Genomic DNA, 23,809 nt, shown 5'->3' on the forward strand with positions numbered 1-23,809 from the left:
CTCAAAGTTCACTTGGTTTGCATGTCATCCCCCTCTCTCTCTCCCCCTTTCACACTTGACTATCCTATCTATAAAGGCAAAATGCCCAAAAAAATATCTAAAAAAAAAAAAAAAAAAGTTCACTTGGTTTCACATGGAACACAAACACCGGTCTCCTGGGGGAAAGTCCTGTGTTGTTTGATCCATCCACCACCCCAACCCGCCTCATTATGTGGACTTTCGTTCTTTATACTACTTTCTTCTTTACTCCCGTCGGTGCATTGGTCAGGTGATCACGGCCTTCCTGTTTTCATCGTTTTCCTAGTGCACTACTTTTGGAAGGTATATGTACGAACAGTGCATGAGAACAGCCTGCAAGAGCGGCAAGAAGAAATCGTGTCAAGAATTTCTTTAAAGTCACTGATTAGCACTGCAAGTTTGCTGGGTCTTTTTAGAATCAGTCATGTTACTGTTTTTTGGACTGTTTTTGTTTCTTCTATATTTTACATTGCACTCTAAGTTCTGTAATTGTGCAAATACAATTTTTTCAAAGCGTCCACATTAGTTAGTTAACATTTCTTGGTGAAAGCTATTTTTCAGAACATTTTTAAAAAACTATGCTCTCAACAAGCGATGGGGACAAAATTGGCCATTTCTTAAATTTGGTAGGTCTGAGCCCGTCCGAGCCCTCAGACAGACTCAACAGCCAGACATTATTCCAACTGGAGCATGCCTTCAAGTCCTCACATTTCTTGCTTAAGGATTCCACCATAGCACAAAGCACATTGACATTAGCTTGGAGGCGAGTTAGCTGGTCATCATGCTCGTTAGCTGAGCGTTCCAGGTTTGAAATAGTCCCATCTTGTGCAGCAACTTGTTCCTCCAGGGGTCTTAAAGCTGTTGTCTCTATTTTTGTCACAGTGTCTGATATTATAGAATCAAACTTGGTAATAATTTCGGTCTGTAAGTTGTCCATCGTGTCCTTAATGCAGCGTAGCATAGCTTTGTTAGCATTCGACTTGACGCAGCCTACCACTGCTAGACTTGGCAGTTTTTTTTGGCAGTTTTTTCCTCTAAAACTTGCCATTTTTCAGGCAAATGGCCCCAAAGAATGGAATGTTGTGGTGCAGACATGTCCTCAGTGTCCCTGGTGTAAATGACACCTGTGGTTATAATAAAGATAAAGTCATCATTGCTTCCTACCTCAACTCTTGTCTCTTGTCTCTTGTCAACTTTGTCTTTCTAGGTATATCCAGGCAGCCACTTCACCTAAAGATGTGGTTATTGTGGTGGATGTCAGTGGCAGTATGAAGGGACTCAGAATGACCATAGCCAAACACACCATCAATACAATCCTAGACACGCTGGGAGAAAATGACTTTGTTAACATCATAGCTGTAAGTACACACACACATGATTACACACAACACAGACACACATGAGCAGTCTAAGTCCTGCCTAGCATGTCGTTGAGATTAACACAGACGAGCTAACACACAGGTACAGCTCAGAGACCAAAGGGAAAATACACAGAAACAGTCACACACGTGGACAGGCACAAATACACACATCAAACATTCAGTTCCCACAAGGCTTTTCACTCTTCAGTAACATCAAAGCTTAAAAATTCATTTTGTTTTGGGGTTTTTCAGGATTTTGGCTGCGTGTAGCCCTGCAACCACAAATCGGTGTAATAAGCATGGTTTATCCTGGTATTACTGTGTGTGTAATCATACGCCTCTTGCAAATCCGCTGCCCTTAAGCTGTTTTTACACAGAATTTAAAGCTACACTCCTTCCGATGAAGTGACCACGCTGCAAAATCAGTGCTAGAATGTGGTATCCTCAATCGGTAAAAGGGTTTAAATCCCACTTCCTTGTAAGTAATAACATCATGCAAACTGACTTGACTAATACCAGTGGGCATTTTCACATTTCATCAGTTGATGAAATACAGCGCTCAAAATTTTAACTGTCATATATGCAGTAGTTTCTCTGATAGAGAATCAGTGCAGCGATCTCTCTTTAAAAGTGTAGAGCTATTATGATATTAACGGATTGATTGAGTAATTGATTTGAGGGTAGTAAAACACCAATTACTCTTAATTACCACCTGTTACAAAAGCTAATCATGTTGACTGCTGATCATGCGGATCACTGATTATATTCAGCTACATATTTGCTTTCTCTCTTCAGTACAGTGACTATGTTAGCTACGTGGAGCCCTGCTTCAAGGGCACGCTGGTACAAGCTGATCTGGATAACAGAGAGGTAACACACACACACACAGAAGACACAGACAAGCTAGACGGCTAATTATTCACTTAACCTCTGCTAACCTATTAATCATATGCTGTTACCTCACTAATCCTCTGAAGACATTAAGCTGTCATCACATCACAGTTAAAACATCACATAACAGTGAATGTGTGTTATCAGGATTCAACCTGTCTGTTGGAGGATTTAGTGATGAAACTAAGTTCATGTTCATGTGTGGTAAAAGCCCTCCACTTGTGTTTTAGATATTTCTTCCTCTCTCTTCCACTTCAGTCTTTGTCGTCTCTCTCCATCCCCTCTTCTTCATCTCCTCCTCAAAGCCACGGCATTTTTCTTCTCTTCCACTTTATATCTCTCATCTCACTCTCTTTTTTGAATTTACATTTACAATACCATCAACTCCTTATCATCCAGATTTCCTTCTTTTTCATCTGATCATCTTTTTCCACATTCTGTAAAGACCATGTTTACATGCACAAAATATCCTTTTTTTGCGCTGATTCTAATAAAGTCAATATTCCTAGTAAACTGTTCACATGATTAATGAAAATGAATATTCCACTTATATTCCTGTTTACATACAGCTATACATACTCCGATTAATGAGCCCTGACATGTCATTTATCACAAATATGTAAAACAAAAAAGTTGGAGCTGCTTGTTCCGAGTTTTCCACGGGTGGTGGACCTTTTTTTGACCATGCGAACACAGCCTCGTTCTTTCATTCTTTCATCCACTCTCTTGAAAAAGTCGGCATTGTAATATTTGCTTATATCCAAAAACCTGCTGATATCCAAGTCTTTAATAATGTCTAAAAGAAGGTGTGTTTCTTCTTCGGACTAGAAATGTGGGCTTTTCTCTTGGGCATGCATCTCTACTCAGTGTTGCAAACTGTTGTCTAGTTGATTTTTGTATAATGTGTCCTTGACAGTGCACAGAGATGACCATAAACAGGCAAGAGGCTGCTTGTCGCAAACTGTTAGAAACCCCAATTAATGCACTATATACATGTCTAAAGAATGCTCCTTAAACCAGACTAATACCAGCATTACCCACGTGGCTTAATCGGAAAATGCTTCATTTAGAAAAAGCCCTATTCAAAGGGAGTATGCTGTCAACATGACTCGTTCCAAATTCAGAATATTGTCATACTCTGAATAATGCTGGAATATGAGTGTGCATGTAAACACTGTAAATGAGTTAAATATTCAAACCCTAGACTTTTTTATGTCTGCACCACTCCATCAAATGGAAATATGCTCGATGTCCTGTGCAGAATTTTCCATACATTTTCAAAAAAACATTATGTGTTATTCATATACAAATTAAGCCCGACATATTAGGTATCTTTGAAAACTTTGGGTTCGCCACATAAAACAAAGTTCTGTCAGTTTCACCAATGTTTGGCTGCACAGCATGCGTTTGGGGTTTAAGGGGTTAATATTGTTTCCCTGCTGCTTTCTTTTATTTTCTTCCCTTCATCTGTTCTGCTGTTCTTCATATACCAACACCTGCTCAGTCTGCCTGTGTGTGTTTGTGTGTTATGTGTTGGATGTGTGCCCTACTTTCACTCCCCTTCACATCATCACAGATCAGGTGAGGTCGCTGGCCGCTGACAATTTTTAAGTAGGTCACATGACCTGTCAGCAAGGGATTTGATTGGTTTAATGCCCAGAGAGGCAGGCTGTCACAGAATGGGCTTACAGATGTTGGCTGACATACTTATAAAGTCATGTTGGAACACAAACACATTTCCAGGAAGAAAATCCTCAGTTCTGTGGCTCTTATATAAAATTTCCTACCTTCTCAGTAGGCTATTTACATCATTTACTCCCACTGTTACTCAGAATGAGTTTTCCCAAACTTTAAGAAACCAATGTGTATTTCTTTAAATCAGTTGTGTCAAACACTGGGCAGCTGGCTCACTGACCAAGGGTACTCAAGTTTTAAGAAAAGGTACACCAGGGCCCCCCAAAGAGTCCAAATGGTAGCTGTAGGTTCCCAGATTCTCTATGATTTTTAGGTCATGATTAAAATCTACATATTTAGATACTGACATTTAAATTCTAAATCACCATTTGAATACTGCACAGCTTTTTTCCCATTTGGGTTCTTTGTGCATGTCTATTCATTCTGTTTAAACCTGGTATTTCACAGTTGCAGATAAAGATAAGGCCGAACTGATGTTATAAGTATTATAGTATTTATAAAAATAGATTCCGGTGGTGGCTGAGTAATTGTTTCTGACTCACGTGATCCAAATTAGTGATGCGCAGGTCAGGGTTTCTTAATTCTCGCACCCACCCAACCAATCTGCGCCACCCAAACCTGACCCAACCCATAAACTGGTTATGCATTATATAGCACATTTATCAGGCTTGAGGACTGAGACAAGGACTGAGACTGTGTGTTTGAGAGAGAGAGAGAGAGAGAGTGCAGTGTTGTCAAGATACTGGAATTTTTAACTTTGATACAATACCCTGAAAAATATCAGTATACAGTACTTGACATTGACAGCGTAAAATTAAATTTTTTATGAAAAGATAAATATAACAAGGCATAACAATGACTACTTGTCTTTTCTTGGTTAGTAGCAGAAAACAGCAGAATGACTGTAGTAAACATTAAAAATAAGAGAGCACCAGAAAGTGCAGCTGGTACTGGTGTAACGATACTGTTGAAAAGGAGTAATAAAACTGTTTCAAATATTCAGAGTTGATATATAGTTATTGTTAAATTGACAGCTTTTTAAGAGAGTGACAGAGAGAAGAGAGGAGAACGTGGAAGGTGGACTATTGCAAGCAATGCTTCTGTACGTTATTATTGATTTACTCAGAACACTGCTTTGTATCTTGCTCTACCCACTAAGCCTACGCTACTCACTGAGCCAACGGGCACCCCCTGCTTTGTATCTTTTTGGCCCGCTTGTCTGAACTCGTGACATTTACCAGTACGATTACCTAAACCCAGCCCAACCCCTGGGTCAGGGGTAGGCAACCTGTGGCTCCGGAGCCACATGTGGCTCTTTAGCCCCTGTCCAGTGGCTCCTTGAGCCTTTGAGAAAAGAAGTCTATGGAAATTCATTCTAGCAGCAGTGGCTGGTTAGCTATGGATGCCAAATCCAAAAAAGTAAATTCAATAAAATAGAGAATGTAGTAGTGCGTGGACAGATTTGTTTGCTCTCACTGCCAGCTCTGCAAAATTTAAGTACCAAATAATCATAAATAGTGCCCTGCACAGTGTCCACCTTGTGGTAAAACATATTAACAAATGCTTATTTAGACCATAAGTATACGCTAATTTAGACTTAATAGGCTATTTACCTTGATTATAAGGCTCAAACATGTTTTGCAGCTCCACACAGATTTTTTCAAATTATTCTTGGTCAAAAATGGCTCTTTTAATGGCCATTGATTACATTTGTTCATTAAAGAAAGTTGATTTAATAAAAGAGACTAACTCAATTAAACAGATGAATCACTTTATACAAACTGACGATTTTTATTTGGGATAGCGGAGGGGGTGATAATGTCATAAAATATGATGACAGGCATGCAAAGCTTAATTTGGAAACCTAAAAGCTTTTTTTAAAAAACATTTTTATGCATATTTAAGCAATTTATCCCATGGTTATTGCAATGTGCAATAATAAAAGAACATGCTCAGCAGGTGTCAGGTTAATTTTTTTGTACAATATACAGTAATAAGGAGATATATTTTGTCAGAAGCCCCATGAAGGCTATCTATGGTCTGCACGGTGGTGAAACCTACAACAATGTGGCTATTCATCATACTGTGTGCGGGTGTGTCTGTGTGTGTTCGTGTTGATTAATCCTGATTACCTCCCGGTGTTGTAGTGACTTTGCCGTAATTGGTCAGTGTGCCAGGGAGCCGGGGATAATCCCTCCTCTACACTCTTTTACTCACTCCCTCATGCTCTCTCCCTCTGTCCTCCTGTGGTGTCCTGCATTCACCTGCATTTACCAACAGGATAACATGCGCAAATTACTGATGATGTCTTTTTGGTTATTTGTTGTTTGTCTCTCTCCAGCATTTCAAGCTTTTGGTTGAAGAGCTTCATGTCAAAGGCGAGGGCAAAGTGAATAAGGCCATGAAGGAATCTTTCAAGATTCTCAACGAGGTTTGTGCCTCTCTGCAACAACCACAGCAACAGCTAGGTCTTAACAACACAATCCACAGGTCTCCATCAGCTGATTTCTTTGGTACAAATATCCAAGATCAAGTATATTGTGTGTGTGTGTGTGTGTGTGTGTGTGTGTGTGTGTGTGTGTTTATGTGTATGTGTGTGTGTTTAGGCTACAGCGTTGGGCCAGGGCAGCCTGTGTAACCAGGCCATCATGCTGATAACAGACGGAGCCATGGAGGACTTCCAGGATGTTTTTGAAGAGTTCAACTGGCCAGAACGACGGGTACGACACACAAATACAAGCACAAGCATAAACAACCACACGCACCAGTGAAATGTACTGTAAGCACACAAACATGAATCATTCACAGTGTTTATTTAAAGGAACAGTGTGTACGATTTAGTGAGATTTATCTAGCAGTAAGGATTGAAGATTGCAACCAGCTGAAACTTCTCTGGGTAAGAATTCCTTCTGTGTTCTTTGTTCAGGAGGTTTTTAGCAGGAGCAAAATTACCTGCAGGAGGAGGTCTCTTCTTCTCCAAAACACATGGAATCAGTAATTTCAACTGGTAAAAAACACTGGATAAAGCACTTAAATGTGTTTCTCTGATGCTGTTCACAAACAGACCTGGTGATTAACTGGTAAAAACACAGAATAAAGCAATTTCACATTTTTAAAAATGTGGCTTTCCAACGCTCTCATCACAGAGGGGCTGCTAAGTACTATGGCTGACACGAAAACACGAATGGTTTGTCCATTCTGGGCAAGCTAGTCTCGCTCCAAAGTTGTTGAAATCCAGTGCTTGGGCAGTGACTTGTGGCGTCAGACACTGACAAAAAAGCTGTCCTTAAACGTCAGCATGACGATGCCATTGTGATTTAATGGCGCTAGGCGGCATCAGGGGGAAACATGGCGGTATATGAACGAAAGACAACAAAAGTCCTAGTAGGGTGGGCAGGAGGGGTAGTGAATGGGTCCAACAAACACTGACCTTCGCCAGGGAGACCAGTGTTTTCACATCCCATAAGACTATAAAGCCAAACCCTGTTCTTTTTTCCTAAACCCAGCCAGGTGTGTTAGTTTTTGAAGGCAAAAAACCCATCAATTTGCAGTATTTTACTGACGTAGTGCATTTATTTTGAAAGAGACTGCATGTAAACGGTAAATTTCCTGTGAAAAAGGAAGTGTATTTTGATGACCATGACCAAATATCAATATGTGATGAGGTCGGAGGAAAAATTTGTTGTTCTGGGCTTCTATAGAAACATAGTGGTGAATGTGGCATTCTGCATCGAGGACCTGCTCCCTATGTAGATCTAAACAGCTCATTCTGAGGTGATTATACACTAAAGAAAATATACTTACTATTTTATATTCCATTTCTGCCAGTATATCTCCCTAAATCCTACACACTGGACCTTTAAAGCTGTTTGGAGTGACAAATGAGTGGGGTTTATCACAACACACTATATACTTTATTTTCTCCCCAGGTGCGAGTGTTCACCTATCTGATTGGACGAGAGATGACATTTGCTGAAAATGTAAAATGGATTGCTTGCAACAACAAGGGTAAGATGGGGAAGAATCAGTTGCCTAAATGTCGTATAAAGTACTTTGTGACATAAAACTTGCTAGATTGAATCCCTCGTTCTGCCACAAAATTCGGGATGAGAAGTTTGGGTAACTTCAGCAACAAGAAATAGAGAATTTGATGTAAAAACTACTGCAATTACTTGCTAAGTTTTAAACAAAATAGGGCATAAAAGGAGGTGTGCTGGCCCTTTATGGTGTTCCCAGGTGGTGCTGCATGGGACTGTATCAGGTGCTGCCCTCTTGTGAATTACATGGGGTCATGCAGCAGCTCAGACCTGAAAATAATCACTTTATCCTGCTCTGTGCACACCAAAAATCCATGACTAAATACCTGATTATCATCACAGATCATCACACTGTAAACACATCCCTGGCCAAAAAAATATCATATCTACGTGTATGTCTCTGTGTGTAATAGGTAACAGGTGCACTCCCTTCTGTTGCGTACACTGGCAGTTGCTTCTGCCAGCAACAAAATATCTGTCATAAATAGACAAAAATGCTTAATGTTACACTGCTGCAAAAACCTATACAGGTTCAGTTTTAGTTGAGTAAGCAGCTCTACTTAATAACATTGACAGCAGCACTCCTCAGGAGACATTACAAAGGGGAAAAGGGTTGCACACATTCACATATTCATATCTGGCAGTGCTTCAGTAGCCTGTTGTCACTGAGCAGCTTCACTGCAGGTATCCCATTGACGTCATCGTCTCCCACTTGTAGAAATGCCATAAACCTTAGACTAAGCCAAGCTGATAAAAAAAAGAAGCCAAAAACACATTTCCACTGATGAGAGATTCAAGCTGTTTTTTTTTTTCATTGAAAACAGCTTAGTGTTTTTTGGGAATACGTGGTATTTGAAGTCGGATAAGTGAAATTGCTGCTTAAATGTAATACCCAAAGGCCAGAAGCAGAAAGATAAAAATAATACGGTGAACATTTTCTTTGCTAAAATTTATGGGTCCTGGGTTTTCCATCTGAGTAATATATATATAAAGTGTGTGTACATATATTTGTATGTCCTGCAGGTTACTACACACACGTCTCCACACTGGCTGACGTCCAGGAAAACGTTATGGAGTACCTCCATGTTCTCAGCCGGCCAATGGTCATTAACCATGATCACGACATCATCTGGACTGAGGCGTATATGGACAGTGTGGTCAGTCTGCTTCTCCCATTATTAGTGTGCTTGCTGGGAAACACACACTGTTATCTTTCATCAGTATTATCTGGCGTAATGATCCATCATACAGGGCAACAGAAATAAACATTCAACTGCAATCTCTCTATAAAAACGTTTAACACTTTACAGTACCATGTTGCCTCAAGGGTACAAGGTGTACCCTGCCTCTCGCCCAGTGTCAGCTGGGACAGGCTCCAGCACCCCCAAAACCCCCTCTCTGTGAAAGGGGGAGAGAGAGAGGGAGTGACATGCAGCAAAGGGCCACAGGCTGGAGTCGAACCCAGGCGGCTGTGGCAACAGCCTTGTACGTAGGGTGCCTGCTCTACCATTAAGCCACCGACGACCCAAGAACTAGTAGCACTGTTTATACTTTCATATGACTTTCTGGAGGCCATACTGAGTCCCTTCTTGTGGGCCTTTCTTACATGGTTTACCTCCATCAACTCTAAAAGAAAATGGTCTGAAAACACATTTTTCTGTCATTTTACAATCTGGAAAAAATAGATTCACCATATTAAAGGGGTAAAAGTTATTTGTTTATCGCTTAATGTACTTTATTTAATAATTAAGTAACAGAAAATTATTAAAATGCAAATCGTACCGTTATGTAATCCCACCTGGATAGTTTTAGGTATTGTGTATCTAGGTTTATATACTGTTCAAATGTCTAACAGTCATCCTAATATTCTTTTTTATCTCTACAAATTAACCTTGATAAGTTTAATAATTATAGTTTCAATAAAGTTCACGCTATGACACTGTATAGTCTACTACAACAGTGCACTTTGTGAGTCCTCTACGCAGAGCATACTGTATGCTTATATTTTACACACAGTTTTCTTCCATTAATAGAATAAATACAATATTGTTCTGTGACTCTTCAAAGAAGAGGAGGGTAAAATTAACTCTCCCAGTTGATGTTAGTGAGGACGAATCAGAATTTAGTAGTTTGGTAACAAGCTGACAGCAACCCTGCAGCTCCACAATAAATGGTGGTGACATAAGTATCAGGAAAAACACACACCAGGACACTGAAAACAGGCTTTTAAATGTAAAACCATTAATCAAACACTGAACTATAACTCATTATCTTGTTTTTAAGAGAGTTATGACAGTTTGGTTTGATAAATTGTTGATATAAAGTTTACAGAAATATGTTTACACTATTTAACACATTCATACGGTCTGTTCCACAGTGGTACAGTGTTGTCTGAAGGTAACGTTCAGACGATCAAACATATGAAAATAAATATTAGTTTAGGTGTATGCTATATCTGGAATATTTTCTCCACTTTACCTTATACACTAACTAATGGAGACAGTGGTAGACCAGCAACTCCAGTGTTCTGTGAAGCAAAATGACTGTAGCCTATTTGTAAAAGGTGTCTGGTGAGATAGCGGCTTCAGTTCCCCGTTGGAAAAGGCTGTCTGACGGCAAGGTGAAATAGTGAAAATATTCTTAATGTAGTGTTGCACGGTATACCGGTACTAAAATAGTATCATGGTACTAGAGTATTCCAAACGGTACTATACTGCATTTGGAAAATACCGGTACTTTTTAAATTGATTCAATTCATTAATTTATTTAATTCATTTATGCACACAAACGCCTTCCTTGTTTCTACTGGAGCACAGATTGCGCAAGTGGTGTGTATGACAACACCTGTATCAACAATCCGCAGCTGGCACATGTGAAAAAAGGCAAGAGAAAGTCTGCCTCGCAAAGGGAGACAACACGAGACAACACCAACTTGGTGAAACATTTGAGCAACCAAACCATGACGTCCGTACCGAGGTACTTACCGAACCATGATTTTTTTTGGTACCGTTACACCGTTACTATTTTTTGTTCTAAAGGTTTGTATCCAAAAGGACTTTTCCTTAGGAAAAAGTACCGAAAAGTATCGAAATTCATATTGGTATCGGTACCGAAACAAAGATTTTGGTATCATGACAGCACTATCTTAATGTAGCGTACACTTAAACTGATAATGCCTTTTCCCGGAGCCTTTTTTAGGTAGCTAAAAAACTAACCAACTGAGGCAGCTTTTGCTCAGTGTGAGTTTTCTACCTGGAAGTTATTGTAGACAAACACTGTGAATTGGTCTTTTTAGCAACTAGTGTTAGGCATGTTATTTGGAAAATGAAATATATTACTCATTAGTTATTACGCATTTAAAAAAAAAGAGATTATAATACTTTAACAAAGAGAATATTCGTCCACTTCTTGACAGCAGCTAGGCAGCTAACACGCACTTCCAGCCCCTGCAACAAGCTAACGTTAGACGCCACCTTCCCATTTAAATGATAGTAAGAAAGCAAAAAGTCATCCCTCAAATTATCAAAGCATAAGTGACTATAATGTTTTAGTGAATTTAATCCCTTCTCGTATTTCTTCCTGAAAACATCACTGTACTTTGTGGTATGCTGTTAGCAACACTGCAATTGTTGAGCCACAAAGCCAACTATTAAGTTAACTTAACTAGCTAACTAAAAACACGCCAGTTGTTCAATTCAAATTTTTCCTTATATGCTCCCCCACCTCTGCCTGCTTCTTTTTTTTTTTGGTTTATGTTTCCTCCTTTATCTCAGTATCTGTTTTCATACGCATCTTTCACTGCCATTTCATGCTTGTCGTCTTTCCTCCATCTTCACCTTCAGTTCCCGACCACAAAAGAGGTAATGTTACTTAACGTTAGAGCTCAAATGTTGTTTAGCTAAACCTCCTTCTTGAATAACTTAAGCTGTATAAAATTTAGTATATTGTTATAGCATCTGTCATGTATTGCTTAGTCTTTTATTTCCAGTCAACAGCTAACAGTAGTTTATTGTTAGCTTAATTGCTACACCTTTGCTTCAAATGCCAACATTAGCTTTTAGTTAGCATCTAGCCTGAAGCTAGTTAGCCTGGAACTTTTCTTAGCTTCTTTTTGTTTCCCCTCTGTAAGCCGTTAGCCTCCCTAACCACCTCCACTTCACTTAATTTTTCACCTTTGGCCAACAGCAACAATATCAACCGACTTCATTTATGTTTACATTTGTTTTCTCCTAACTTGGCAAACTAATTTAGCTTTAACAGAAGAATAAATAAAAAAACACAGAGTATGTCATTGTGGTTGTTCTTGTAAATGTGTGTACCACAGCTGTTCAACAGTCAGGCCCAGAGCCTGCTCCTGATGACCTCGGTAGCTATGCCTGTGTTCAGCAAGAAGAAAGAGACAGTAAGTATTCATTTTTAATCACCATTAATACCATTACCCTTAAGGTGACCTGAAATAGTGCATTTATGAACCCGCTGTGTGTTTCCTGTAGCTGTCTCATGGGATTCTGCTGGGAGTGGTAGGAACTGATGTGCCCTTGAGAGAACTGATGAGATTAGCTCCGAGATACAAGGTAAACCATCCACAATATACAGAATAATATTCTGTGTCATTGAACAAGAATAAAATACATATACTCTATAGTGATTCTTCTCTGAGGCAGTCTGTGACATTTGATTTATAATATCTTTCACAGTAATGAGTGTTGTGTGTTGTGTCCTTATCTCTTTCTGTCTCCTCAGCTTGGCGTCCATGGTTACGCCTACCTCATCACCAACAACGGCTACATCCTGTCTCATCCTGACCTACGACCTCTGGTACAGACAAAAATCATTTTGTATGGTGAATTACTGCAGCTGAGAAACTGCTGAAACTTTACAACCCATTTGACAGATTTTATGCCGTCAACCAAGCATGATAAAATGGGATAGGTTCCTTATGATTTGTTTTGTTGTTGGTATGTTTGTGTGCATGTATGTGACAGTATAAAGAGGGGAAGACGCTCAAGCCAAAACCCAACTATAACAGTGTTGATCTGGCAGAGGTGGAATGGGAAGACACCGAAGAGAAAGTGAGTAACAGACACTCTGTCACTTTACAGTTTGTCAGTCTGAGTTGTGTTTTTCAGGATCCTTAAACAAGTATTATGTGATAACTATGTTTCAGCTGAGGACAGCTATGGTTAAAGGAGAAACTGGGATGTTGTCGTTAGACGTGAGAACGTCAGTGGATAAAGGAGTAAGTACTTCTGTTTTTGTGAGTCTGTCTGTGTTTGTCAAGACAGCGACAGGCACTGTTACGGTAGCTCAGAGATTAGATTCTTCCTGTGCAGATTTATTGTCTTTTCTTATTTTTTTTATCTGCAGATAATTTGGCTCTGTATTTTTTATCTTTTAAATACATGCTGTCTGTCTCTCTGTGTTTATTATCATTTTTACAAACTCAGTCTGTCTCTGTATCTCTCACAGAGGAGAGTGATGTTCCTGAAGAATGATTACTTCTACACCGACATCAACGAGACACCATTCAGGTTTGTTCAATTGCTTTTAACCTAAACTTGGACTGCAGAGCTTTTATCTCCCCTCTCTGGCTAAGAGTTATTGCACACACTGTTGTATGCTTGCAGAGAAGCTTACCACGTCTCCCGCGCCCCCAAAACCACTCTCTTCACATCTTCCAGCAAGGTTTCCCATAAAAACAAGGGCAGAGGGAACGAAAACTTGTTAGTATTTACCACCATAACTTCCGCCATATTCCTAGCTGCTGCGCTGTTGCTACAGTCTCTCCTCACTTCCTGCCCCCTGTAGCTCTGGCTAGTTGACATAGAACTTGTCACGTCTGGTGCGTCTGCATAGGACAGTTGCCACAGACACCACAACTCTGGTATACTGTGAACAGCAGAGGGTTATATCTTGTTTATCCTTCTTTTCTGTCTAGCCTACACATTTGCTCAGAGTAGGAACAAATGCGGGTGGCACAGTATTGCAGTGGTTAGCATTGTCACCTCACAGCAAGAGGGTTTCTGGTTCAAACCAGGGCTGTGGGGTTTGAACCCTCTGTTTGCATGTTCTCCCTGTGTCAGCATGGATTTTCTCCGCGTACTCCAGCTTCCTCCCACAGTCCAAAGACATGCAGGTTAATTGGTGACTCTAAATTGCCCGTAGGTGTGAATGTGAGCGTGAATGGTTATCTGTCTCTATGTATCAGCCCTGCAATAATCTGGCGACCTGTCCATGGTGTACCCTGCCTCTCACCCAATGTCAGCTGGGATAGGCTCCAGGCCCCCCGCGACCACCAACAGGATAAGCGGTTATGGAAATGAAGGAACAAATGCTTATTGCAGAAATAAGAGTTATGATGAGCGTGAATCATCCTGCCAATAACAAATAACTTCTCTGTTTGACAGTCTGGGCATAGTGCTGACTAGAGGATATGGACAGTATATCTTTATTGGAAACGTCTCCGTTGAAGAGGGTAAGTCTTTTCTGTCTAAGCTTCTCTGTATTTGTCTCTGTCTTTCTTACTCTCTGTCTCACGTCTTTTTTGCTTCAGGTCTCCATGACTTACTGGCTCCAGACCTGAGCATAGCTACTGAATGGTGAGTATTGTATAACTAGCAAAACATAGATATTACAGTTGAAGCTCTTTGTGAAAATATGACTACAGTACATTTTTTTGATGTATGTGCGTGTGTTTGTAGGACCTATTGTGAGACAGACATTGACCCGGCCCACCGTAAACTGACCCAAATGCAGGCTGTGGTGCTGTACCTCACTGGCAAAGAACCAGATCTGGAGTGTAAGTGGACGCTTTAAATTCAGCACATGCACATCAGAGATGGCAGGAAAAAATAACACACAGTACGACGTATCCTTGAACACACCACTCCATCTTTGTCAACTTTTTTTCCGATCTTGTGAGAGATTGTCTTTGAATCACAGTAAAATTAAAAATAGTGGTCAAACTCTGCCAAATTATTGATCACACTATTTGTGAGGTGTGTTCCTGAAAGATGTAGTAATCTAAATTGAGCATTTAAAAAGTTAAAATTTGTCTGGACATAATTTGCAGGTAAATTGTGATGTGATTCTGACCTTCAAATGCTAATATTCATCATTAGTAGTAGATTTATGTTTTTTCTCTCTCAACAGGTGATGTGCAGTTGTTGCAACAAACTCTATTTGACGCTGTGGTCACGGCTCCTATGGAAGCCTACTGGACGGCACTCATGCTCAACGCATCTGGGTAAATAATAACACGCATGCACACGCTGCTGTCAAGACAAAGATCACTTTCAATGTCCACATTAACCTTGGTTGTTCCACTGTCCGCCATTTATGCTACTGAGGATGCAAAGAACGTACATTGATACTTCTTTGTAAATGGGGATAGTTTTCATTAGCTACCAGGGAAAAAAGAGCACCATCCTCTTCCCATTTTGGTTGTGCAATGTTTGACGCACTTCATTTGTGCTGTAAATTGAGCCCTCATTTTCCCAGGAGATTGTATCTGGTGGCAGACGGAATTGCACAGTGAAAACGAGGCTTATAGGGAACCAATCTAAATGCAGATGGGGTCATTGTTCTATAGCCATTACATTGTGCAATCCACATTTACTTCATCATGATAAATTAAACCAAAACGTGTCAGTTTCCACTTTAATGAAGACATGGACTTTTCGACATGATAAATCTATTTTTAAAAAAAAAAAAAAACAAAAACATTTACCCTTCTACCTGCTCGACTTCCCTCTTTGTCAGTCTCATTTTTTTCTCTGTCTCTCTTTCAGTATGGATGAGGGGATGGAAACGGCATTCTTGGGCACTCGTTCAGGCCTGATGAGATTCCAGAGATATGCTGGTGTTGAGAAGAGAATTGCCAAGTAAGTAATAAAAACAATCTTTCTGTATATTATATATCATCACATCTTACATCAAATAAGCTGGATGATAGATTTAAATTCTGGATAAAAGAGTTGTAACATCTTAATGTGGCATCATACAGACAAATTAAACTCATCCAAACATTAAGGGAGACTTTTTAAATAGGAAAGCGAGATTTTTATAGATACCTCCAACCCAGAGAAGCCAGTACACCCTTATCCAACTATTTATAAATGCGTATTAATCAGATATTAAAGGAATGGTCATCTCTCAACTCTGTCTAAGTCTCTTCATGGTCTGAAAGCTTATTTGACAAAATATGTAAAAGACAGATGGGAGAAGGAAGGAGACCTGTCAATAACAGATGAAGAATGGCAAGGTATATGTGTATTTCAATGGAAAAGCACAAAATCTCATGCGTGGAAGGAATTTTACTGGAAAAAATGAAGTTTGATTTTTCACTACTTGTTTTTTGACGGCACATTATGACAATGGTAGTGCTTAATGCTGGAGGAACTGTGGCTGTCAACCTGCAAACCTCGATCATGTTTTCTGGGATTGCCAAGATATACAGTATTACTGGACAGAAATACACAAGCAATTCAATCCATCTCTAACATAGATATACCGTTAGATTTGAAAGTCATATATTTAGGCTATATCCCCCCTGACGCAAAAGGTATTGGCAAATACTTAATGGGTATATTGCTGGCAGCAGGGAATAAGGCTCTGACCAGAAGATGGATGATGTATGCCAGTCATATTATAAATAACTGAATCAATATGACAATGAATATTTACATGATGGAAAAGGTGACTTTCTCTTTACACCTAAAGATGGACATTAACGTACAGCACTGGGATAAATCGGTGCAGTATGTCAAACCTCTAAGACCTGACTTTGTCAAGATAATTACTTGAAGGAACATCCTTAACTTTTTAATAATAACAAAAATAGTAATAAACGTTATTTATATAGCACCTTGCATACAAGAAATGCATACTTCACATAAAAATAGACATCATGGACATAAAACAGACAAGGCAATTAAATGTAAGAGGGCAGTGAGAACAGTTTAAAACATGGATTAACTGATTCATAAAATCATAGAGTTGTTAAACTGTAACTTATGAAATCACCCTAGAATTTAAAAGGGTTGCAGCATTAAAAAAAGTCAACAGATAAGTTTTTAACTTTCTTATGTATATATATATATATACTTTTAATTTAGTATTTTTTTGCCTATTGTATTCTCCTCTGTGTCCAGATATCTAACGTGTGCAGTTATGTGAAGCCAAACAGCTACAAGCATTTTTAATTTATTTTTTTTTTATGTTATTTTATTTTAGCCTTTATCTCTACCTTTCTGGATGTGTGTATGTTATGGCTCTTTTTCATAGCCATCCCTTGAGAATGAAATTAATTACGAGTCAATCTAAATGAGAACAAGGCTTCAGAGGTCACACTTGTCATACAAGATTCTTTCCTACAATTTTTTCTTTTACTCTTGGCACTAAAATCTTTTTTTCACTGCTTGTAGATCCATTTTTGTTTTTTAGGTTATGGATGTGATAACACTGTATTTCAAAATAAAAACAAATCAAACAGAAACATCCAACTAGCCATTATGTCTACAATCAAAAGGTTTAAAACTGAAAATAGATTAAGTGTTAAACTGATTTTATGAAATCTATAGCAGTAAAAAAGAGCTGAGTTGAAGCTGCAATTCCAGTAAGGTGAGAGTTCACCCTCTGGTGGTCAATAAAAGAGCAGCAAGTAATGAGTGTTCACTGTCTTTCCTCAGTTTTCCCCAAATCTTCCTATTGTTTTCTCTTTCCTATCCCCTTTTAAATCTCCCCTCTTTCCTCTTGTTATCATAATTAGTCAGTACATAGGACGTTCTTTTCCTTCAAGGTTTATTTTTATCTCTCCACAGGTCTTTCCTGACCTCCTCAGACAAGGAGAATATGTTCACATTGGACCATTTCCCAGTGTGGTTCCGCAGAGCATCCGAGAATCCAGCTGGGCAGTTTCTATACTACATGCCCAGACAGGAGACTAAAGGTAGAGGAGATACCCTTACTGAGCAAACACATACACACACACACACACACACACACACACACACACACACACACACACACACACACACACACATGGGCACACACAGCACTTCCTGTGCTTTTTTTATTTCCAATTTTCTCAGCCATGTTCAGCAAGTTGAGCCAAAAATCTCTCAGTGACAGGCTCATTTCTCTACAGCCAGCAGCCTACAACTGCTCCTGTCTGTTTACTTTGTTGTAAATGTATGTCGTTTGTATCCAATACACTTGGAAAAATGTGTCAGTTCGGACTTGATGGATTTTCTGTTTCGGTTTATTCTTCACCACAGTTCATATTCTGGGAATATTGCTGTTGTGAAGAATAATCCATGGCTTCAGAGTAACAACGCTAACAGCTACTGTCATCACTTTTATCATCACATCACACTAACACTTAACTCCTTCTGTATATGCAGTCGAGACATGAAAGTCAGTAACATGATGGGATTTTGAGCCCGACCCTTCTCTACCTCTGGATTTAATTTTCTTATTTAGCTCTGCTGGAATGAAACATATTTTTTAAAGTGCTTCAAAAAAACATATTTGCTGCAAAGTGCTTCAGGCAGCAACAAAAGACAGGGCTTTGAATTTAATCTTCACTTAATAGTGTAGACTTAAATTTAATTTTGTCGTATTTTGAGTATGAGGCTGATTACAGACTGCAGAGTGTGTGCATATATATCAACTACCTCACTTAATTACACGTCCAGATTAAATGCAGTTGTGTTTTTTAGGCTGTTTATTACTTCCAGCAGCTACTAAACTGTATGTACTAAATCTATGCATGGCATTACGTTTAAAGGGACAGTTCACCCCAAAATAAAAAGTACATATTTTCCCGTTACTTGTTTTTCTTAAAGATGTCTGCCCTCTCTAGAATATAATGGTACTAGATAGGATAGAATAGGACTTATGGTGCTCAAAGTGCCAAAAAATGCATTTGACTTTTGTTACTTAAAATAATCCACAGATCTTGTTGTGAGCAGTTTAATGTAGGAACTGTTTTTTTTCCCTTCTGAACTACACCAGCCAACCATATCACTGCACAAAAGGCAGCATGAATCTGCTGCTGGCTAACATTAAAGCACCATCATGAGCAAGAGCTTCTCGCCCATGAGTAGATGCAAGTTACTTTTGTGCAGTGATACAGTTGGCGTGTGTAGTTCAGTAGAGGGAATTAGTTCCTTAATGAAATTGCACACAACAAGGTCTGTGGATGGCGGCATGGTGGAGCAGTGGTTAGTATTATTGCCTCACAGCGAGAGGATTTCTGGTTCAAACCTGGGTTGGAGGGCTTAGAGCCCTTCTGTGTGGAGTTTGCATGTTCTCCCCATGTCAGCGTAGGTATTCTCCAGGTACTCTGGCTTCCTCCCACAGTCCAAAGACATGCAGGTTAATTGGTGACTCTAAATTGTTCGTAGGTGTGAATGTGAGTGTGAATGGTTGTCTGTCTCTATGTGTCAGCCCTGTGACAGTCTGGCGACCTGTCCAGGGTGTACCCTGCCTCTCGCCCAATGTCAGCTGGGATAGGCTCCAGCACCCCATGACCCCAAACAGGATTAGTGGCTACTGAAAATGAGTGAATTATGTTGAGTAACCGGGTCATGATTTCTGGAAAGAGACAATGCTGTTTTTCAATTGTCAAGGGGGGAGGGCTTTGAGCACTGCAAGCCGAGTGCCATCTAGTTCCATTAAATTCTAGAGAAGGCAGACATCTCTACGGTTAATATCTCCAACACTCGGCAACTCACACCAAAACAATCTAGACTGATAAATAGCACTATAGGTGAGAGGAAAAATATGCGTTTTTAATTTTGGGGTGAGGATGTTCACATTTTTAGAAAGTTTGAGGCTCTATTTCTCAGTCCTGTTTCTATTTATTTATCTTTGTTGAACCCATATTTAACCAGGTAAGTCCTGTTGAGATCAACAGTTTCTTTTTTCAAGGGAGACCTGGCCAAGACAGCAGCACAGAGAAAAAGTTACAATCAACTTAATCCACAATAAAAACACAGGAGATACTATACAGTAACACATTTAAGTTTTAAAATATCTACGCACATTGACAAGTCCCAAGCGATTCAATCACCTTTGTACTTATGAGAGCTTTAAAATCCTGGAGAAAGAGCAATTGTCTTAGTTTCAAAGATTTTTGAAGGCTATACCAAGTGATGGGAGCAAAGCACATAAATGCTTAATTTCCCAGCTCAGTCCAAGCACAAGACAGGATCTTAAGATCTCAGACTATAGCTACAGTCAGATCTCTGTTCAATAAAAGTGCAAATGTATGATGGGAGTTTACACAGTATGGCTTTATAAATGAACGAAGATGGCGATAAATGTTTCATGTTACATTAATAAAATGAAATTTTTTATTATACTGCCATCATTTTAAACCTCAACATTAAAGTACAAGTGTACAAAAAGTGTCTTGCATGTGTTTTAGGTTGATGTTAGATGCAGTTTGTTGTGTTCAGATAAATTCAGGGACTATGAGCCTGACTATAGCGCCACCTCGAGTGCAGAAGAGGTGGAGGTCCGAGCGGAGGAGGGAGGGAGAAAACGAAGGGAGGCGGAAAAGGAGGAGGAGGAGGAGGAGGGTAGAGGAAAAAATTTACTTATACTTGGCATGCCTCCTCTTTTTATTCATCCTCAGTCTGTTCTTCCTCACCACTAATATCCAAGCATGACAAGTCGTGTGGTCTCTTTTTTCTTCACTTGTCTTTGTTTTCTTTTTTTTTTGCTCTGCTGTTTCTCTTTTTTCTCCTGTCTCATTCTCTCTTTCGCATGGGCATGCAATTAAAGTATAGGAACCTCCTCTCCTCTCTCAGGGAATCAGTAAGCTTTCTAGTTCATTTTGGATTGTGCTGAGTCGGTATCTCTCTTGTCTTTGACAGATTTTTGTTGAGAAGTAAAAATCTGGTTTCATAGAGTCAGTCTGTTACCACATTATGCTACAATATTCAATGGCAAAAACAAAAAGAAATCCCATTGTCATCCAAATTGTGGACTTTTCTAAATGTGTAATTGTCATGCAGAATTATAAACATGGGGCACATAGACACACACACACACACACACGGAACACACAGAGTCCTTCTGTTAGGAGTGTATTAGTCGTTTAGTTTTCACACTCCCTGTTACATAATGCTTAAAATGTTAATCTGACTGGACTCTGCAGCTTGGTGACAGTTGGCATCAGCTGGCACGGCGGCTGTGAATAGGCTCACACAAGACGAATGCATGACTGTATTAAATATTACCAGCTGAGTCTAACTCAATCTGTCACCCACATATTTTACAAAACCACATTTTGGCATATCTTTGCTAACACGTCAGCTGTCACTATCACAGTGAGTGCTCTCACACTTGGAAATTCAGTATTAGAGGACATAAATATTTCTAGAAGCATTTTCCTTTTCAGCTCCTGTGCATGAATATGCATGTGTATGTGTATGGTAGGATTATGTGTGTGTTTGTGAAAAGCATGTTTTTGCATGTTTTGATCACGTTCTGTGGATTATTGCTAATTGTGTGTGTTTTGCTCCACCAGCAGGGAGGATAGTGATCGCCACCACTGCTGTTACTGTTACAGTGGGCAAGAAAACTGCCATCGCTGGAGGTAGGATGAAAACTTTTGTTTAAATATTTCCTCTCTTTTTCTGTCTTTTACACACATTTTTTAACTGTTCCCTCTCTCGTTCTTGCTCCTTTTTTAGTCTCATTTTTTCCTCACATGCACTTGCAATTTTCTCTCTTTTTAAACTTTACTCTCCTCTTGCAAAGTGTCCTCTCCCCACATGTTCTCAGCTCTTTCTGTCTTTCTCTCTTATCTGTCTTCTCATGTGGTATCGCATGGTGAAATTGGCTGATTTGTTGGTGACATGTGAAGTTGTTAATTGGATGGCGATTGCTGGTGTATCATCGCTTTCCAATCAGCGTTTTTGGCATTGATGTGCTGATTTGTCAGTGCCCTGTTTACTGGATGTGCTGTGGACTTGCATCTTTGGTCACAGTTTTGTTGTGTTGTAACAGAACACAAAAAGAGTTTAGCTTTTTTCATTCGTAGTTTGGTATTTATTTAAGCTTATTCTGTTGTTGTCCTCACTGGAACTTGCTCTAAAGAAGATAACAAGGTCATTTTAGGACAAGAGGATTTTGTGAGCTGCATGTAATTTATCTTAAACGTGGAGATCCTTACATTTCTACAGCAAGATAAACAATGCAGACTTCGACCTGACCAGTACTGGATTTCTTTTGGTCAATAATGACATCAGTACTTGAGAATGATAAAAAGCTGACGACAAGATACTGTCCAATATTCGTTTTGTAAATTGTTTGTGTAAATAATATTATTGTCAGTTCAACAAGAAAAGATATTTCGGCATTTATCAAATTTAATCAACAATAATAAAAACACATATAAATATATTAATTGTGAACTGATAAAAATATGGTCAGAAATTCACAAAAATGCTGCCGATAAAACAGTCTTATCTCAACGTCCATTTAGTAGATGTTTTGGAGCTTTGGATCATATCACCTGATCTTCATCAGCAGATAGAGTTTTCACCTCATGGAATTAAAACACCCAGCTTGAAAAGAGATCCTGAAACTGCACTAATAAGATGGAAAATTTAACATCTGTAATTCTGTCACAGCTGAGGAAACTCCATCTTTTTAGTTTGTCCGGAAACCTTCGTATGAAACGAATAGTATGTGAACAGCATACTATTTCTGGTTAAATACTACAGCATGCAAACACTGGATGCTACACTGGCATACATATCCCACAATGTTAAGCAGCCACTAAGACAGTTCTGTAACATCAGCACGCTTTAATTTAAGTGTAAGTGAATGTAAGAAGTGTAAGATTTCACTTTGCTTGGCATAATATAGTTTTAAAATTATTTCAGTCAGAGAGGTGCAGATGATGTAGATGAGTAGAGGAATGAGCCTTTGTTGAGCTTGCCCTGGACTCTGGATACGATGGCTGGAGGTGAACAGGGTGGAGGAGGGGAGCGGGAGGGAGAGACTTGTGAATGGATGAGCGTAAAGAAAGTCTTCCTGATTGAACTTACGCTGAGCTTCATTTTTAAATTACAGGTAGAGCTGAGGTTGGCATAGGTTACCATGGTTACATGTCTCCAACCTGCAAAAAGGTTCTCAGGAGGTGATATAGTAATTACAGTTCAGTGCGTCTGTAAAGTTACATACTACTGTTTGTGAACACAAAACTATGTTAAACAATAGCACACATAATGGGTATCTAAGACATAGCATGTGGATTCAGGTGCAGCGCACAGGATATGATTGACAGGTTCAGAACAGTTACTAAAAGGAACTTGGGGTAAGATTGTTTTTTTTATTAAACTGCCATTTCCAAGGTCAATAATGACCCACTAAACATTTACCACTGCAGTTTCTTTCTTTCTTTCTTTGCCAGTGTTCACAGACGTACCAATAGTCTGTGATATCAGAACCTGATTTCAGCCGACAGCATTGGCCTGCTGATGTATAGCTCCACCTCTAATTGTGATCACAAATCTCTAATTACACTCAAGCTCCTGATGACAATGTGTGGTTGTCTTTTCTTGACTTATTGTTGATTGTCCCTGGCTTTGTTTCACTGCTTCCAGATGTGTGTGTTACTGCGTGTGTGTGTGTTTTGTCCTGGTAAGCCCATCTATGACTGACTCACTCATCAGTTATAGTTGTCTTTGTGAGACAAGACTCTTTGGAACTGCATCCTCAGAGCACATGTGCGCGTGTGTGTTCTGTCTAGTGTATAGCTGCATGCATTTGGTGTCTCATTATGCT

At 39.4% G+C, this 23,809-nt stretch overlaps 1 protein-coding gene across 1 annotated transcript in view; it reads left to right on the top strand.

Annotated features, from left to right (window-relative positions):
- cacna2d4a (calcium channel, voltage-dependent, alpha 2/delta subunit 4a) overlaps nt 1–23,809 on the top strand; it is a 157,461-nt gene that overhangs the window by 26,368 nt on the left and 107,284 nt on the right. Inside the window, exons 9-27 of the mRNA XM_049566695.1 lie at nt 1,226–1,376; nt 2,175–2,249; nt 6,307–6,396; nt 6,572–6,685; nt 7,895–7,973; nt 9,026–9,159; nt 12,327–12,404; nt 12,496–12,576; nt 12,746–12,820; nt 12,988–13,074; nt 13,170–13,241; nt 13,472–13,533; nt 14,410–14,477; nt 14,556–14,601; nt 14,704–14,801; nt 15,155–15,248; nt 15,793–15,885; nt 17,824–17,951; nt 21,543–21,611. Of these exons, the coding sequence (XP_049422652.1) occupies nt 1,226–1,376; nt 2,175–2,249; nt 6,307–6,396; nt 6,572–6,685; nt 7,895–7,973; nt 9,026–9,159; nt 12,327–12,404; nt 12,496–12,576; nt 12,746–12,820; nt 12,988–13,074; nt 13,170–13,241; nt 13,472–13,533; nt 14,410–14,477; nt 14,556–14,601; nt 14,704–14,801; nt 15,155–15,248; nt 15,793–15,885; nt 17,824–17,951; nt 21,543–21,611 (1,694 nt within the window). The remainder of the gene's footprint in view (nt 1–1,225; nt 1,377–2,174; nt 2,250–6,306; nt 6,397–6,571; nt 6,686–7,894; nt 7,974–9,025; nt 9,160–12,326; nt 12,405–12,495; nt 12,577–12,745; nt 12,821–12,987; nt 13,075–13,169; nt 13,242–13,471; nt 13,534–14,409; nt 14,478–14,555; nt 14,602–14,703; nt 14,802–15,154; nt 15,249–15,792; nt 15,886–17,823; nt 17,952–21,542; nt 21,612–23,809) is intronic.

This window comes from Epinephelus fuscoguttatus, linkage group LG22, assembly GCF_011397635.1.
Source record: "Epinephelus fuscoguttatus linkage group LG22, E.fuscoguttatus.final_Chr_v1".
Classification (NCBI taxonomy): Eukaryota; Metazoa; Chordata; class Actinopteri; order Perciformes; family Serranidae; genus Epinephelus; species Epinephelus fuscoguttatus.